At 44.7% G+C, this 17,686-nt stretch overlaps 1 protein-coding gene across 1 annotated transcript; it reads right to left on the bottom strand.

Moving 5' to 3' along the window:
- Positions 1-4,023: 4,023 nt before the first annotated feature.
- On the bottom strand, positions 4,024-4,776 carry LOC123185947 (non-specific lipid-transfer protein). Its single transcript, XM_044597751.1, has 2 exons — positions 4,389-4,776; positions 4,024-4,227 (listed from the first exon to the last, which is right to left on the bottom strand). The coding sequence occupies exons 1-2, from the start codon at positions 4,696-4,698 to the stop codon at positions 4,211-4,213; spliced, it is 327 nt and encodes a 108-aa protein (XP_044453686.1). The 5' UTR covers positions 4,699-4,776; the 3' UTR covers positions 4,024-4,210.
- Between the last annotated feature and the right edge of the window lie 12,910 nt (positions 4,777-17,686).

Raw genomic sequence — 17,686 nt, 5'->3', positions numbered from 1 at the left:
AACATAACTAAGACAAACACATGTTAAATGTTGTACTTCCCACAAAATGATGAAGAAACCTCTCCGATTGGAAAATACCAGTTCTTGTCGAATCTCTCACTTGGTATATCGTAAAGCACAACCTGCAAAGGCATATCTAAGATCACTTAGGGATGCTCAATACTGTTATTACCAAATATTTCATGGGCATACAGCTACACGGGTCATGATACAATGATATACATACTGTAAATATAAGAAAGACATCAATCCAGATAGCTCAATTGAACTTATCTATATTTTTTAATGTGGAGAACATACCTCAGACTTTCATCAACACTATCTGCAGTTGATACTTGTGTACAAACAATTACATGTGCCATAAACATTCAAATGATTGAACAATTACAAAAATAATATTTTGCCCAAGCCACATCCCACGTACAACCAGCCATTAGATAGGGAATATGAGGAGAACAAACATGTTAATTTAATTTGGCTAGATCTGTAACAATGCCTTGCCTGCAAACAACACGGAGAGAAGTACATGTCCACCAAAGTCAAGTTATCCTGGCTGGATCTGTAACATTGGCTTGCCTGCAAACAACATGGAGAGAAGTACAATTCCACCAAAGTGTTGTCATCCAAATAGCAGATCAAGATGAGCGATGGTACTGGCTCATGTATCACAAAAACCATTATCATTCACTGTGCAGGCTTGGGAAGATTAAAATTCGAAATTGTACTCAATTAAGTTTGGATGGGAAAGACTGACCTCTTCCTCCTCATAAATATAAACAACTTCAAAGCAAACAACTGAATCTGGTACATGAGAATCTAACACTAATCTCTTTTTTGTTGACATGCACATGACAAAGGAAAATGGAAACTGCATACTTTTGGGGATTTGAGGATGGGATAACCATAGCCAACTTAGGACTTTGGGGTCAATCTCCTCATGTACAGTGTGCTGCTTGCTGAAGGGAGGGGATGAGACGTACTGAAACATCCACACGGCGCAGCCCAATAGACGTACTGATGCATTGACAGTATATGGAATCCTAAATACTCGGTCGCCGCATCTGTATTCGAGAAGGAAGCCCACCTGAAATAGGTGCTGCGGGAGATGAGGAGACGGTGAAGACGGTAGGTGACGCCCATGGCCTTGACAACGACATTGGAGAAGCCGCCGGAGCCGAATCCCTTTGCCTGGACGTTGTCGCAGAGCGCCGAGAGGTTGCAGTCCATGGAGCGGAGCTCCGCCGCCGCGAACACCAGCTCGTACGGCCGCGCCGCCTCTGCCGGCCCGGGCAGGCCGCCGCCCCCTCCGCCATCACGGGCGGCAGCGGGTGCGACTGCTGCGTTTTTTGTTTTGACATTACGGCCGGGAGGTGGAAACGAAGGGTATGCCGTGGGCGTGGGGACAGACAGTTGGGCTTCTTTCTTATGTTTGCGTTTGGAGACCATTGGGCTTCGGTATGCACTTTAAGTCTGGAAAACGGAGCAACGAAGCGGCATATAAAAATGTCAATAAAAATTGGTTAAAATGGAAAATAATCACTGATGTGGCAGTTTGCTGAGGTGGATAGGCTGCATGTCTAGAGAAATAGCATAGTGAGGATGAACTATTTAGGTATTATAGATTATTATAAGCCAGCAGGAGCAACACTAACACTCTGGGGAGATATCTAATTAAAAAATTCATGTGAAACAAACCTTCTCCATGATGCTAAGCTACAACCCGAACTGGGTTGAAACTCGACGCTACAGAAATTTCTCTAGGGGAAACCGGTAAAACGCGTGCGAACGGGGATGAAAAATTCTTGTCTCGTTCCTCTGCGGCCCGGACATAACGACGGCGATGCGAGGACGCTTATTTCTTTTTGAACACGTTGTTGCAGAAGCCGTCGACATAGTTATAGGTGTTTTTGTTATGTATTGTAATGGTTTTATTGTGGTTACATTTGTTCTCTACCTTGTTTAATAATGAATAAGAATGGACGTGTGTTCGTTTCGAAAAAAAAAATGGTTGTGTGCATCACAATGATGGAGGCCAAGGGTTTAACCTTCTTTTAAAAAATATATTTATCAGACTCATTCGTGGGGACAATCGCCCGCTAATTATGAATCTTGGCTAAGAGGACAAGTAGTTTAGAAATAATTATCCTTTTGAGTTTGTTAAAGGACGAGCAGCTAAGAAAGCAGTTAAACCGGTGAGCAGCCAAGGAATGTCGATTTCATCACATTTTCTGAGGAATATATGTTGTCTTCTGAGTGTATGCTTTATGAGCATCCATGAGCCTTCCCTAGTGCTCCCTTTTTTCTTGTTTGGGGGATTAACATCCACCTAGCCTTCCCCCAAAAGTTTTAGGGGCCTAAACAAGAGCTTTCCTCCTCAAAGTTTCCTCCACTAGGGCAAACTTGTTCCATAAAAGATACTACTCATAAAAAAAGAGGAATCCGCTCGACCCTTCCCATTTTCCGTTTAGCTCCCATCCGACCCGGCGCCACCGACGCCCTCGAATGTCGTGGGAATGGGTCCTCATGGTTCATCCCACCCTGGGAATGGGTCCTCATGGTTCATCCCACCCCTACCATCCACCATGGGCTCTCACGTCACTGGCTCGCTGCTGAAGTTGTCGTTCGCCATGGCGATGCAGGGCCACATCGAGAGTCACGACCGTCGCACGCTGCCTCACGCCGCCGCCACCACTGTGTATCTATATTTTTTATATTTAGTGATATAATTTTTTGTTGTTGTTGTTTAATGACTCATAAGATGAGTAGGTATTAAACCTAGGGATGCTGATACATATATACTTTTTCTTGTCTGGTGCTACAATTATATTATTTTGGCATCAATTTTTATTATTTTTCTAGACCAACCTATTAATTCAGTACCAAGGGCCAGTTTGCCTTTTTTTTGCTGTTTTGTCTTTCTTTTAGGAAAATCAATTTTAAGGAACCCAAAAAATCCAGAAAAAAAATCTACAAAAATGTTTTGAGCCAGGAAGCTTTCAGAGGCACCTGGCTTCTCATGGGCAGCCCTTTGGGCCCCACATGGTCATGCGGTATGGCTAGGGACTTGGACGTGTGGGCTCCATGGGACTTCTTTCCACTGCCTTTATGTTGCTCCGAAATCCTTAAAATAAATATGAAGGAATTTTTTCGCCGGCGCCAAATGAGTCACCCCTGGTCGACTACTTTACCCCGATGGCTTCGGATCACACAACAGAGACACAAGATCAGAAACTCCACCAAAACGAATAAACCTAGCCTGTGGAAGGGCTCCGGAGGGGGGAAAGGATGGAAGGGCTCCGCTACGCCATCAACCTGGTCAAGAAGACTTCAACATCAACCGCTATCATCATCATTGGCTCCCCTCTATCACCCATTATTACCATGATTACCCCTTCTATGCTTGTTGTCTCTATGTCTAAGTAAAACTCGTTGTCCTCGGGGATAATGAGGGACCCTAGTATGTTTAGGTGTTGAACGCCGATAGGATTCGACATCATCTTTTGTCTGTTTATCTTAATAATCTTTCTGATCTTAGATGAAGTCGACCACTCAACAATTGCCCTTAACTATCATTGCAATGGTGGGATGCAGAGGTGAAGAGACGACAATAATATCCTCCCTTCCTTCCCGGAGCAACTGATAGAGGAATAACGGAAAAGCGATCATTGACCATAATCATCGTTAATGTAAGCTGCATGTGGGGAGGAACGATGGTGGCGTGTGTCATACTGAGCAGCACATGCAACACGTATGTTGTACCGGGCTCCGTCCACTTATAGAAGCATACATGTGCAGGACTCATTTTTTTCCTTTTTTGATTTGAAAAGGAAAAAATTTACTCCCTCTTCTCTGGTTTAAAGGCCTGCGTGTATCTCTAAACTGCTAATTTAATCGATCTAATAAAAGCTGTATATCACCAAAATTATACCATTACAAAATAGAACATTTGGAGTTTTTGATAATAGAGCTTTTGTGATATAGAACTATCCTTATGTTGGTTAAATCGTCAACGTGAGGTACATGTGAAACCTTCTAAATTGGAAAGGAGTAATATATAAAAAGACATCCATTGTTACAAGTTTGAATAAGGATGAAACAGAGCAGGCCAATGGCGTAACATCCGCCGCCAATTCCATTCATCCGCAGGACTTTTTATTCCCACACAAAGCCTTCCACGCACGCACGTCGTTCAATCTTTATAAGTAGGCCATCAAGGAAACGTGTTACCTGCGAAATCAAAGAAGCATTATACTCCATTGCCAACAGTTTCAGAACACTATTCATCAGCTCCAAGAAAGAAAAGCTAGTAGCACACATATTACTCGTTGAGAAGTATACGTATACTACTAGCATACGCCTACGCATCGTACGCAGTACTAGGTACGTACCTCCGCAGTCGGCAATGCCACAGCGCTTGGGGATTGCGATTGCGACTTGAGGCTTCAGTCCGGCCAGTTTGAAGACGTCGGACATGACGGAGCACACGCAACCGGGGCTCCTCATGTTGATGTTGCGCACACCCACGCAGCAGCTGCTCGTCGGCGCGGACTGCGGGTTGCGCACCGCCGGGAGGCACGGAGCCAGTTGCTGGGCCATGGCCGAGGCCCTCACGCTGCACTCGCCAGCTCCCTCAGCGCCGCCGATACCGGCGGCGAGCACGACGGCCAGGGCAAGAAGGACGAGCGGCCTCATTGTCATCGATCTCTCCGTGTTGCTCTGATGATCACTGTCTTCACCTGTACTACTGTGCGGATCACTTGTTGGCTGTAGCTAGCTGCTTGCCGTGGGTCTCTCTTTGCACATGTGTGGTGCTTCTTATATAGCTGTACTGCCGTTGTGGCAAGTAGGAGGAAGCACTGCAGGCCCTCTGATTGCATGCTGACAGCGCCAATGGTTTCTCCGTTTTCCCACCATGCAGAACACGGGTCCTAAAAAAGGCAAGGCAAAACACGTTTGCAAGTTATTATTTCGGCGCCCCCCTTATATACCTGTCAAATGATTGATTGAAAGCATCGTCTCCTCATTGATTTTCGCTTTGTTTAGTTTGTTTAGGTAATCAATCATGCTTATCAATGTAATCGGCAATCCCCATTGGGTCTGACCCTTTGATTTTGTTCTTTCATAATCTTTGCCGAACCCACATTCGATTTGATGATCTGCACGCATTGGACACATTGTTATTGGACGCGGCTTGCCTGCTCCATGGGTTTGTTCTCATCCGTGCTCTGCGGGGACATGGCAGGATTTTGATGAACTTTGCAGGGGAGAAACTGCTGAAATGTGCACTCATCTGGAATAAATGTGTATGGGAGTAAAATTGTCTGAAGCAGGACTCTTGCTTCTGGTGTAACAAGGTCTGACAAATTTGCTATTCAGCCTTCTGTATGCGAGTTTGAAAACTAGGCAAGTTAAATGGATGCATAGACCCCTCCTTTACAATTCTAAAGGCGATCGGAGTTTTTTTAGGGTTTCTAAAGGCGATCAGAAGGCGGTCATGGTTCCCGTTCCTCTCGCATGCGTCGGCGCTGGTCCACCTCGCCTCCAGTGGCCCAATTGCGTCGTTGTGGAGAGGATGGTGGCTGCTGGGGTGATGGAAGCGATTCAATGTTCTACCTTCCTTCTTGGTTTTTGATGGCGGAGGGTGGTGGATTTTTTTCAGGAACTCGCAAGAGCTTCGCGTGTTGTTTCATTAAGATTGAGAGAAACATAGTACAAAGTTTATTGGGACAGAGAATAGCGGTCCTAAGGGTGGTGGATATGAGCGTGGCAATGTTTGGATCCCATAAACATCGTTTCTCCACGTTTCCTACGACTGCTTCAACTCTGGGATGTTGATCCATTAGGCCAGAAGTGTTGGTGACTTCTCGTTCATGACAAACTTGGTTTCATCAGCTCAAGTGGGAAGCTGTGGCGGTGGCAGCACACCATCCCTCGTTCTGGTGGTCAAAGATGGTGGAATCCCCAAGGGCTCTCTTGTAATTTTTATTTTCATAGGGTTTATTTATGTAATGCTAAAATTTTAATATATTGTGTCATGGGCTTTTTTCAAAAAAAATTATGAATGCACGAAAATGTTGCCCTACATGATTGTGATCCATTTGATGTAATATTTTGGTGTGTTTGTTGGAATATGGTGAATTGTCACTTTATGATCAGATTTATTCTTGAATCTTTCTTTAGATCTCTTTTTTTTTTTGCATAATTCTTATTCATATGTTCTTCGATCTATTCTCCCTTTCTTTGGCTAAGTTTGGGATTTGATCATCAAGGGGAGTTGTGTACGATAGTTGGGTTCAACCTTGCAAGTAAGTTACCGCACTGACAGAAAGTGGAAAGGCTTGTATTATGTTTACCCTAGGGATAAAAGGATGGTTGCGTAGTTGTCCTTTGAACGCAGAGTGAAGACAATATATCATCTATTTCATGTAATTGTACTTTGCCCGGAAGACATTCTTTATGGGATCGCGGCAGGACCACAGGCGGTATTGTGAGCGATCACGCTCTCAATCGACTTGGTTTCTAAGTCGTAAACTTACCGAACATGAAACAATCAACTTGGCGAGGCGATGCGAGCGCGGGCGTGTGGTATTCTCTTTCTCTCCTCAGCACATCACTTACTGAAATGGAGAGAACCCACTGTATAAAGACACCGAACATGATACAATCAACTTGGCGAGGCAACGCAAGCGCGGGTGTGTGGTATTCCCTTTCTCTCCTCAGCACGTCACTTCGTGGAGTGGAGAGAACCCAATATATAAAGACGTCTGATAGCCCCTCAACTTTTGGGTTGGACTAAACTTTAGAACCACAACTTGCTATTTTATTCGTGAGCCTCTTTGAGATTTCAGAAATTGTACATGGGCCTAGCCCATTATTTATAATAGTTACGAGAAAAACAATCGGGAGTGTGCGTCGAGCGTGGAAGCTCCTGGGACCTCCTAATTGGCGGGCGCCAGCTCGCTAAGTTGTCGCTCATGCAGATGCCTTGCGTGGCGGCCCAGCAAGCGAGCTAGTCTTTTTTTTGCGGGGAAATTCAGAGAGCTTTATTTAGTAAACGCGCTCTTGGGACAATCAGCCAGAAGGCTGGACACCAAGCTAGGAGTCTTGTCAAGTCAACTATCGGTCACATTAAGTGTGCAAGCATGCTTTGCACATAAGTGAGCCGGGAGGTTAGCTGACCTGTTTACACGATGAATAGCAAAAGAGGAAAAATGAAGACTAAGCTCTCCAATCTCTAAAAGTAAAAGGAGCCACAGTCGAACGAGAATTGTGGCGAGTGGTCCAGAGTGTCACCAACTCCAAGTAGTCAACTTCCATTATCATGTGCGAGAATCCACGAAGAGATGCGAACCGAACCCCATCTCGCAGAGAAAGTCCTTCCATGATCAAGGGATCAGAGATCCCTACATACAGATTGCACTAGGCACCGAGTAGAGCCGTAGGAGAACGAGCAATACCTCCCGCTCCTCCTCTACCCTCCGCCAGATTAAGAGCGTCATCGGTTGTGATTTTTACAAAACCATCATCAGGGGGCCGCCACCCAAAGCCCGGCAAGACCAACGTGTCTTTGTGCGGCAAGTGAAGGAGTGCAATAGCTTCCTTTGTAGCTCGAATCGTTGCTGTGGGGTCCCTTCCTTCCTCACCATGCTTGATACGATTCTGGGAGTGCCAGATAGACCACATAATGGTGGTGATCTTTGCACGATCATCATCATTAAACTGCGGGTCACATAAGATGTCGCAAGCCCACGAGTCCGGATGTAGACGAGGGAGCCGAATTCCGAACCATGAACACGCCTCCTCGCAGAAGCGTTTAGCATGTGAGCAATGAATCAATGCATGTTTCAGATCCTCGTCCATAGCTAGACATACTTTGCATCTGCGAATTTCAGCAATGTGTGGATAGTTGAGAGTAGCTTCATCTGGAAGAATCCCACGGAGAACTCTCCACCAAAACATTCTCACTTTTGGGTAACATTCAATTTCCACAAGGCTTTCCACATCTTTTGATCATCATTTGAGGTACCGGTAGCCGTCCCTTCTTCTAGAGCCAAACGCTCGTTCTGAGTCACTAGAGCACGGTACGCCGATTTCACAGTGTAGTTGCTGAAGAAAATATGCCCTAGATGCAATAATAATGTTATTATTTTATTTTCTTATATCATGATAAATGTTTATTATTCATGCTAGAATTGTATTATCCGGAAACATAATACTTGTGTGAATACATAGACAAACTAAACGTCACTAGTATGCCTCTACTTGACTAGCTCATTAATCAAAGATGGTTATGTTTCCTAACCATAGACATGTGTTGTCATTTGATTAACGGGATCACATTATTAGGAGAATGATGTGATTGACATGACCCATTCCATTAGCTTAGCACCCGATCGTTTAGTATGTTGCTATTGCTTTCTTTATGACTTATACATGTTCCTATGACTATGAGATTATGAAACCCCCGTTTGTCGGAGGAACACTTTGTGTGCTACCAAACGTCACAACGTAACTGGGTGATTATAAAGGAGCTCTACAGGTGTCTCCAAAGGTAAATGTTGGGTTGGCGTATTTCGAGATTAGGATTTGTCACTCCGATTGTCGGAGAGGTATCTCTGGGCCCTCTCGGTAATGCACATCACATAAGTGTTGGGTTTCGTAGTAATTTCAAAAAATTTCCTACGCACACGCAAGATCATGGTGATGCATAGAAACGAGGGGGAGAGTGTTGTCTACGTACCCACGCAGACCGACTGCGGAAGCATTGACGCAACGTAGAGGAAGTAGTCGTACGTCTTCCCGATCCAACCAATCCAAGCACCGTTACTCCGGCACCTCCGAGTTCTTAGCACACGTACAGCTCGATGACGCTCCCCGGGCTCCGATCCAGTGAAGCTTCGGGGATGAGTTCCGTCAGCACAACAGCGTGGTGACGATGATGATGTTCTACCGACGCAGGGCTTCGCCTAAGCACTACAATGATATGACCGAGGTGGAATATGGTGGCAGGGGGCACCGCACACGGCTAAGGAACGATCACGTGGATCAACTTGTGTGTCCTAGGGTGCCCCCTGCCTCCGTATATAAAGGAGCCAAGGGGAGGGGTGCGGCCGGCCAAGGAGGGCGCGCCAAGGGAGTCCTACTCCCTCTGGGAGTAGGATTCCTCCCCCCCAATCCTAGTTGGAATAGGATTCGCTGGGGGGGAAAAGAGAGAGGGGGGCCGGCCACCTCTCCTTGTCCTAATAGGACTAGGGGAGGGGGGAGGCGCGCGGCCCATCTTGGGCTGCCCCTTCTCTTTTCCACTAAAGCCCACTAAGGCCCATATAGCTCCTGAGGGGGTTCCGGTAACCTCCCGGTACTCCGGTAAAATCCCGATTTCACCCGGAACACTTCCGATATCCAAACATAGGCTTCCAATATATCAATCTTTATGTCTCGACCATTTCGAGACTCCTCGTCATGTCCGTGATCACATCCGGGACTCCGAACTAACTTCGGTACATCAACATGCATAAAACTCATAACAACTGTCATCGTAACTTTAAGCGTGCGGACCCTACGGTTCGAGAACAATGTAGACATGACTGAGACACATCTCCGGTCAATAACCAATAGCGGGACCTGGATGCCCATATTGGCTCCTACATATTCTACGAAGATCTTTATCGGTCAGACCGCATAACAACATACGTTGTTCCCTATGTCATCGGTATGTTACTTGCCCGAGATTCGATCGTCGGTATCCAATACCTAGTTCAATCTCGTTACCGGCAAGTCTCTTTACTCGTTCTGTAATACATCATCCCGCAACTAACTCATTAGTTGCAATGCTTGCAAGGCTTATATGATGTGCATTACCGAGAGGGCCCAGAGATACCTCTCCGACAATCGGAGTGACAAATCCTAATCTCGAAATACGCCAACCCAACATCTACCTTTGGAGACGCCCGTAGAGCTCCTTTATAATCACCCAGTTACGTTGTGACGTTTGGTAGCACACAAAGCGTTCCTCCGGTAAACGGGAGTTGCATAATCTCATAGTCATAGGAACATGTATAAGTCATGAAGAAAGCAATAGCAACATACTAAACGATCAAGTGCTAAGCTAATGGAATGGGTCATGTCAATCAGATCATTCAACTAATGATGTGACCTCGTTAATCAAATAACAACACTTTGTTCATGGTTAGGAAACATAACCATCTTTGATTAATGAGCTAGTCAAGTAGAGGCATACTAGTGACACTAAGTTTGTCTATGTATTCACACATGTATTATGTTTCCGGTTAATACAATTCTAGCATGAATAATAAACATTTATCATGATATAAGGAAATAAATAATAACTTTATTATTCCCTCTAGGGCATATTTCCTTTAGTCTCCCACTTGCACTAGAGTCAATAATCTAGATTACACAGTAATGATTCTAACACCCATGGAGCCTTGGTGCTGATCATGTTTTGCTCGTGGAAGAGGCTTAGTCAACGGGTCTGCAACATTCAGATCCGTATGTATCTTGCAAATCTCTATGTCTCCCACCTGGACTAGATCCCGGATGGAATTGAAGCGTCTCTTGATGTGCTTGGTCCTCTTGTGAAATCTGGATTCCTTTGCCAAGGCAATTGCACCAGTATTGTCACAAAAGATTTTCATTGGACCCGATGCACTAGATATGACACCTAGATCGGATATGAACTCCTTCATCCAGACTCCTTCGTTCGCTGCTTCTGAAGCAGCTATGTACTCCGCTTCACATGTAGATCCCGCTACGACGCTTTGTTTAGAACTGCACCAACTGATAGCTCCACCGTTTAATGTAAACACGTATCCGGTTTGTGATTTAGAATCGTCTGGATCAGTGTCAAAGCTTGCATCAACGTAACCTTTTACGGTGAGCTCTTTGTCACCTCCATATACGAGAAACATATCCTTAGTCCTTTTCAGGTATTTCAGGATGTTCTTGACCGCTGTCTAGTGATCCATTCCTAGATTACTTTGGTACCTCACTGCTAAACTTATAGCAAGGCACACATCAGGTCTGGTACACAGCATTGCATACATGATAGAGCCTATGGCTGAAGCATAGGGAACATCTTTCATTTTCTCTCTATCTTCTGCAGTGGTCGGGCATTGAGTCTGACTCAACTTCACACCTTGTAACACAGGCAAGAACCCTTTCTTTGCTTGATCCATTTTGAACTTCTTCAAAACTTTGTCAAGGTATGTGCTTTGTGAAAGTCCAATTAAGCGTCTTGATCTATCTCTATAGATCTTTATGCCTAATATGTAAGCAGCTTTTCCGAGGTCTTTCATTGAAAAACTCTTATTCAAGTATCCCTTTATGCTATCCAGAAATTCTATATCATTTCCAATCAGTAATATGTCATCCACATATAATATCAGAAATGCTACAGAGCTCCCACTCACTTTCTTGTAAATACAGGCTTCTCCGAAAGTCTGTATAAAACCAAATGCTTTGATCACACTATCAAAGCGTTTATTCCAACTCCGAGAGGCTTGCACCAGTCCATAAATGGATCGCTGGAGCTTGCACACTTTGTTAGCTCCCTTTGGATCGACAAAACCTTCCGGTTGCATCATATACAACTCTTCTTTCAGAAATCCATTCAGGAATGCAGTTTTGACATCCATCTGCCAAATTTCATAATCATAAAATGCGGCAATTGCTAACATGATTCGGACAGACTTAAGCATCGCTACGGGTGAGAAGGTCTCATCGTAGTCAACCCCTTGAACTTGTCGAAAACCTTTTGCGACAAGTCGAGCTTTGTAGATAGTAACATTACCATCAGCGTCAGTCTTCTTCTTGAAGATCCATTTATTCTCAATTGCTTGCCGATCATCGGGCAAGTCAACCAAAGTCCATACTTTGTTCTCATACATGGATCCCATCTCAGATTTCATGGCTTCAAGCCATTTTGCGGAATCTGGGCTCACCATCGCTTCTTCATAGTTCGTAGGTTCATTATGATCTAGCAGCATGATTTCCAGAACAGGATTACCGTACCACTCTGGTGCGGATCTCGCTCTGGTTGATCTACGAGGTTCAGTAGTATCTTGTCCTGAAGTTTCATGATCATCATCATTAGCTTCCTCACTAATTGGTATAGGTGTCGCAGAAACAGTTTTCTGTGATGTACTACCTTCCAATAAGGGAGCAGGTACAGTTACCTCGTCAAGTTCTACTTTCCTCCCACTCACTTCTTTCGAGAGAAACTCCTTCTCTAGAAAGGATCCATTCTTAGCAACGAATGTCTTGCCTTCGGATCTGTGATAGAAGGTGTACCCAACAGTCTCCTTTGGGTATCCTATGAAGACACATTTCTCCGATTTGGGTTCGAGCTTATCAGGTTGAAGCTTTTTCACATAAGCATCGCAGCCCCAAACTTTAAGAAACGACAACTTTGGTTTCTTGCCAAACCATAGTTCATAAGGCGTCGTCTCAACGGATTTTGATGGTGCCCTATTTAACGTGAATGCGGCCGTCTCTAAAGCATAACCCCAAAACGATAGCGGTAAATCAGTAAGAGACATCATAGATCGCACCATATCTAGTAAAGTACGATTACGACGTTCGGACACACCATTACGCTGTGGTGTTCCGGGTGGCGTGAGTTGCGAAACTATTCCACAATTTTTCAAATGTACAGCAAACTCGTAACTCAAATATTCTCCTCCACGATCAGATCGTAGAAACTTTATTTTCTTGTTATGATGATTTTCAACTTCACGCTGAAATTCTTTGAACTTTTCAAATGTTTCAGACTTATGTTTCATTAAGTAGATATACCCATATCTGCTTAAGTCATCTGTGAAGGTGAGAAAATAACGATATCCGCCATGAGCCTCAATATTCATTGGACCACATACATCGGTATGTATGATTTCCAATAAATCTGTTGCTCTCTCCATAGTACCGGAGAATGGCGTTTTAGTCATCTTGCCCATGAGGCACGGCTCGCAAGTACCAAGTGATTCATAATCAAGTGGTTCCAAAAGTTCATCAGTATGGAGTTTCTTCATGCGCTTTATACCGATATGACCTAAACGGCAGTGCCACAAATAAGTTGCACTATCATTATCAACTCTGCATCTTTTGGCTTCAACATTATGAATATGTGTGTTACTACTATCGAGATTCATCAAAAATAGACCACTCTTCAAAGGTGCATGACCATAAAAGATATTACTCATATAAATAGAACACCATTATTCTCTGATTTAAATGAATAACCGTCTCGCATCAAACAAGATCCAGATATAATGTTCATGCTCAACACTGGCACCAAATAACAATTATTTAGGTTTAATATTAATCCCGAAGGTAGATGTAGAGGTAGCGTGCCGACCACGATCACATCGACTTTGGAACCGTTTCCCACGCGCATCGTCACCTCGTCCTTCGCCAGTGTTCTCTTAATCCGTAGTCCCTGTTTCGAGTTGCAAATATTAGCAACAGAACCAGTATCAAATACCCAGGTGCTACTGCGAGCTCTAGTAAGGTACACATCAATAACATGTATATCACATATACCTTTGTTCACCTTGCCATCCTTCTTATCCGCCAAATACTTGGGGCAGTTCCGCTTCCAGTGACCAGTCTGCTTGCAGTAGAAGCACTCAGTTTCAGGCTTAGGTCCAGACTTGGGTTTCTTCTCCTGAGCAGCAACTTGCTTGCCGTTCTTCTTGAAGTTCCCTTTCTTCTTCCCTTTGCCCTTTTTCTTGAAACTAGTGGTCTTGTTAACCATCAACACTTGATGCTCCTTCTTGATTTCTACCTCCGCAGCTTTCAGCATTGCGAAGAGCTCGGGAATAGTCTTGTTCATCCCTTGCATATTATAGTTCATCACGAAGCTCTTGTAGCTTGGTGGCAGTGATTGGAGAATTCTATCAATGACGCAATCATCTGGAAGATTAACTCCCATCTGAATCAAGTGATTATTATACCCAGACATTTTGAGTATATGCTCACTGACAGAACTGTTCTCCTCCATCTTGCAGCTATAGAACTTATTGGAGACTTCATATCTCTCAATCCGGGCATTTGCTTGAAATATTAACTTCAACTCCTGGAACATCTCATATGCTCCATGACGTTCAAAACGTCGTTGAAGTCCCGATTCTAAGCCGTAAAGCATGGCACACTGAACTATCGAGTAGTCATCAGCTTTGCTCTGCCAGACGTTCATAACATCTGGTGTTGCTCCAGCAGCAGGCCTGGAACCCAGCGGTGCTTCCAGGACGTAATTCTTCTGAGCAGCAATGAGGATAATCCTCAAGTTACGGACCCAGTCCGTGTAATTGCTACCATCATCTTTCAACTTTGCTTTCTGAAGGAACGCATTAAAATTCAACGGAACAACAGCACGAGCCATCTATCTACAACCAAACATAAACAAGCAAGATACTATCAGGTACTAAGTTCAAGATAAGTTTAAGTTCAATTAATCAAATTACTTAAGAACTCCCACTTAGATGGACATCCCTCTAATCCTCTAAGTGATCACGTGATCCAAATCAACTAAACCATAACCGATCATCACATGAGATGGAGTAGTTTTCAATGGTGAACATCGTTATGTTGATCATATCTACTATATGATTCACGCTCGACCTTTCCCCGTGTTCCGAGGCCATATCTGCATATGCTAGGCTCGTCAAGTTTAACCTGAGTATTCTGCGTGTGCAAAAACTGGCTTGCACCCGTTGTAGATGGACGTAGAGCTTATCACACCCGATCATCACGTGGTGTCTGGGCACGACGAACTTTGGCAACGGTGCATACTCAGGGAGAACACTTCTTGATAATTTAGTGAGAGATCATCTTATAATGCTACTGTCAATCAAAGCAAGATAAGATGCATAAAAGGATAAACATCACATGCAATCAATATAAGTGATATGATATGGCCATCATCATCTTGTGCTTGTGATCTCCATCTCCGAAGCACCGTCATGATCACCATCGTCACCGGCGCGACACCTTGATCTCCATCGTAGCATCGTTGTCGTCTCTCCAATCTTATGCTTCCACGACTATCGCTACCGCTTAGTGATAAAGTAAAGCATTACATCGCGATTGCATTGCATACAATAAAGCGACAACCATATGGCTCCTGCCAGTTGCCGATAACTCGGTTACAAAACATGATCATCTCATACAATAAAATTCAGCATCATGCCTTGACCATATCACATCACAACATGCCCTGCAAAAACAAGTTAGACGTCCTCTACTTTGTTGTTGCAAGTTTTACGTGGCTGCTACGGGCTTTAAGCAAGAACCAATCTCACCTACACATCAAAACCACAACGATAGTTTGTCAATTTGACTCCGTTTTAAACTTCGCAAGGACCAGGCGTAGCCACACTCGGTTCAACTAAAGTTGGAGAGACAGTCGCCCGCAAGCCACCTATGTGCAAAGCACGTCGGGGGAACTGGTCTCGCGTAAGCGTACGCGTAATGTTGGGCCGAGTCGTCTCGTCTAACAATACCGCCGAACCAAAGTATGACATGCTGGTAGGCAGTATGACTTATATCGCCCACAACTCACTTGTGTTCTACTCGTGCATATAACATCAAACCATAAAACCTAGGCTCAGATGCCACTGTTGGGTTTCGTAGTAATTTCAAAAAATTTCCTACGCACACGCAAGATCATGGTGATGCATAGCAACGAGGGGGGAGAGTGTTGTCTACGTACCCACACAGACCGACTGCGGAAGCGTTGACGCAACGTAGAGGAAGTAGTCGTACGTCTTCCCGATCCGACCGATCCAAGCACCATTACTCCGGCACCTCCGAGTTCTTCGCACACGTACAGCTCGATGACGCTCCCCGGGCTCCGATCTAGCGAAGCTTCAGGGATGAGTTCCGTCAGCACAACGGCGTGGTGATGATGATGATGGTCTACCGACGCAGGGCTTCGCCTAAGCACTACAACGATATGACCGAGGTGGAATATGGTGGCAGGGGGCACCGCACACGGCTAAGGAACGATCACGTGGATCAACTTGTGTGTCCTAGGGTGCCCCCTTGCCTCCGTATATAAAGGAGCCAAGGGGAGGGGTGCGGCCGGCCAAGGAGGGCGCGCCAAGGGAGTCCTACTCCCTCTGGGAGTAGGATTCCTCCCCCCAATCCTAGTTGGAATAGGATTCGCTGAGGGGGAAAAGAGAGAGGGGGGCCGACCACCTCTCCTTGTCCTAATAGGACTAGGGGAGGGGGGAGGCGCGCGGCCCATCTTGGGCTGCCCCTTCTCTTTTCCACTAAAGCCCACTAAGGCCCATATAGCTCCCGGGGGGGGGGGTTCCGGTAACCTCCCGGTACTCCGGTAAAATCCCGATTTCACCCGGAACACTTCCGATATCCAAACATAGGCTTCCAATATATCAATCTTTATGCCTCGACCATTTAGAGACTCCTCGTCATGTCCGTGATCACATCCGAGACTCCGAACTAACTTCGGTACATCAACATGCATAAAACTCATAACAACTGTCATCGTAACTTTAAGCGTGCGGACCCTACGGTTCGAGAACAATGTAGACATGACTGAGACACATCTCCGGTCAATAACCAATAGCGGGACCTGGATGCCCATATTAGCTCCTACATATTCTATGAAGATCTTTATCGGTCAGACCGCATAACAATATACGTTGTTCCCTTTGTCATCGGTATGTTACTTGCCCGAGATTCGATCGTCGGTATCCAATACCTAGTTCAATCTCGTTACCGGCAAGTCTCTTTACTCGTTCTGTAATACATCATCCCACAACTAACTCATTAGTTGCAATGCTTGCAAGGCTTATGTGATGTGCATTACCGAGAGGGCCCAGAGATACCTCTCCGACAATCGGAGTGACAAATCCTAATCTCGAAATACGCCAATCCAACATCTACCTTTGGAGACGCCTGTAGAGCTCCTTTATAATCACCCAGTTACGTTGTGATGTTTGGTAGCACACAAAGCGTTCCTCCGGTAAACGGGAGTTGCATAATCTCATAGTCATAGGAACATGTATAAGTCATGAAGAAAGCAATAGCAACATACAAAATGATCGGGTGCTAAGCTAATGGAATGGGTCATGTCAATCAGATCATTCAACTAATGATGTGACCTCGTTAATCAAATAACAACACTTTGTTCATGGTTAGGAAACATAACCATCATTGATTAACGAGCTAGTCAAGTAGAGGCATACTAGTGACACTAAGTTTGTCTATGTATTCACACATGTATTATGTTTCCGGTTAATACAATTCTAGCATGAATAATAAACATTTATCATGATATAAGGAATAAATAATAACTTTATTATTGCCTCTAGGGCATATTTCCTTCAATAAGCCTTGCAAGCATTGCAACTAATGAGTTAGTTGCGAGATGATGTATTACGAAACGAGTAAAGAGACTTGCCGGTAACGAGATTGAACTAGGTATTGAGATACCGACGATCGAATCTCGGGCAAGTAACATACCGATGACAAAGGGAACAACGTATGTTGTTATGCGGTCTGACCGATAAAGATCTTCGTAGAATATGTAGGAGCCAATATGAGCATACAGGTTCCGCTATTGGTTATTGACCGGAGACATGTCTCGGTCATGTCTACATTGTTCTCGAACCCGTAGGATCCGCACGCTTAAGGTTTCGATGAC

This window comes from Triticum aestivum, chromosome 2A (genome assembly GCF_018294505.1).
Source record: "Triticum aestivum cultivar Chinese Spring chromosome 2A, IWGSC CS RefSeq v2.1, whole genome shotgun sequence".
Lineage (NCBI taxonomy): Eukaryota > Viridiplantae > Streptophyta > Magnoliopsida > Poales > Poaceae > Triticum > Triticum aestivum.
This window is presented reverse-complemented; position numbering and strand designations above follow the sequence as displayed.

Coding starts and splice junctions, on each gene's coding strand:
- LOC123185947 (XM_044597751.1), bottom strand. CDS start 4,698: ATGACAATGAGGCCGCTCGTCCTTCTTGCCCTGGCCGTCGTGCTCGCC.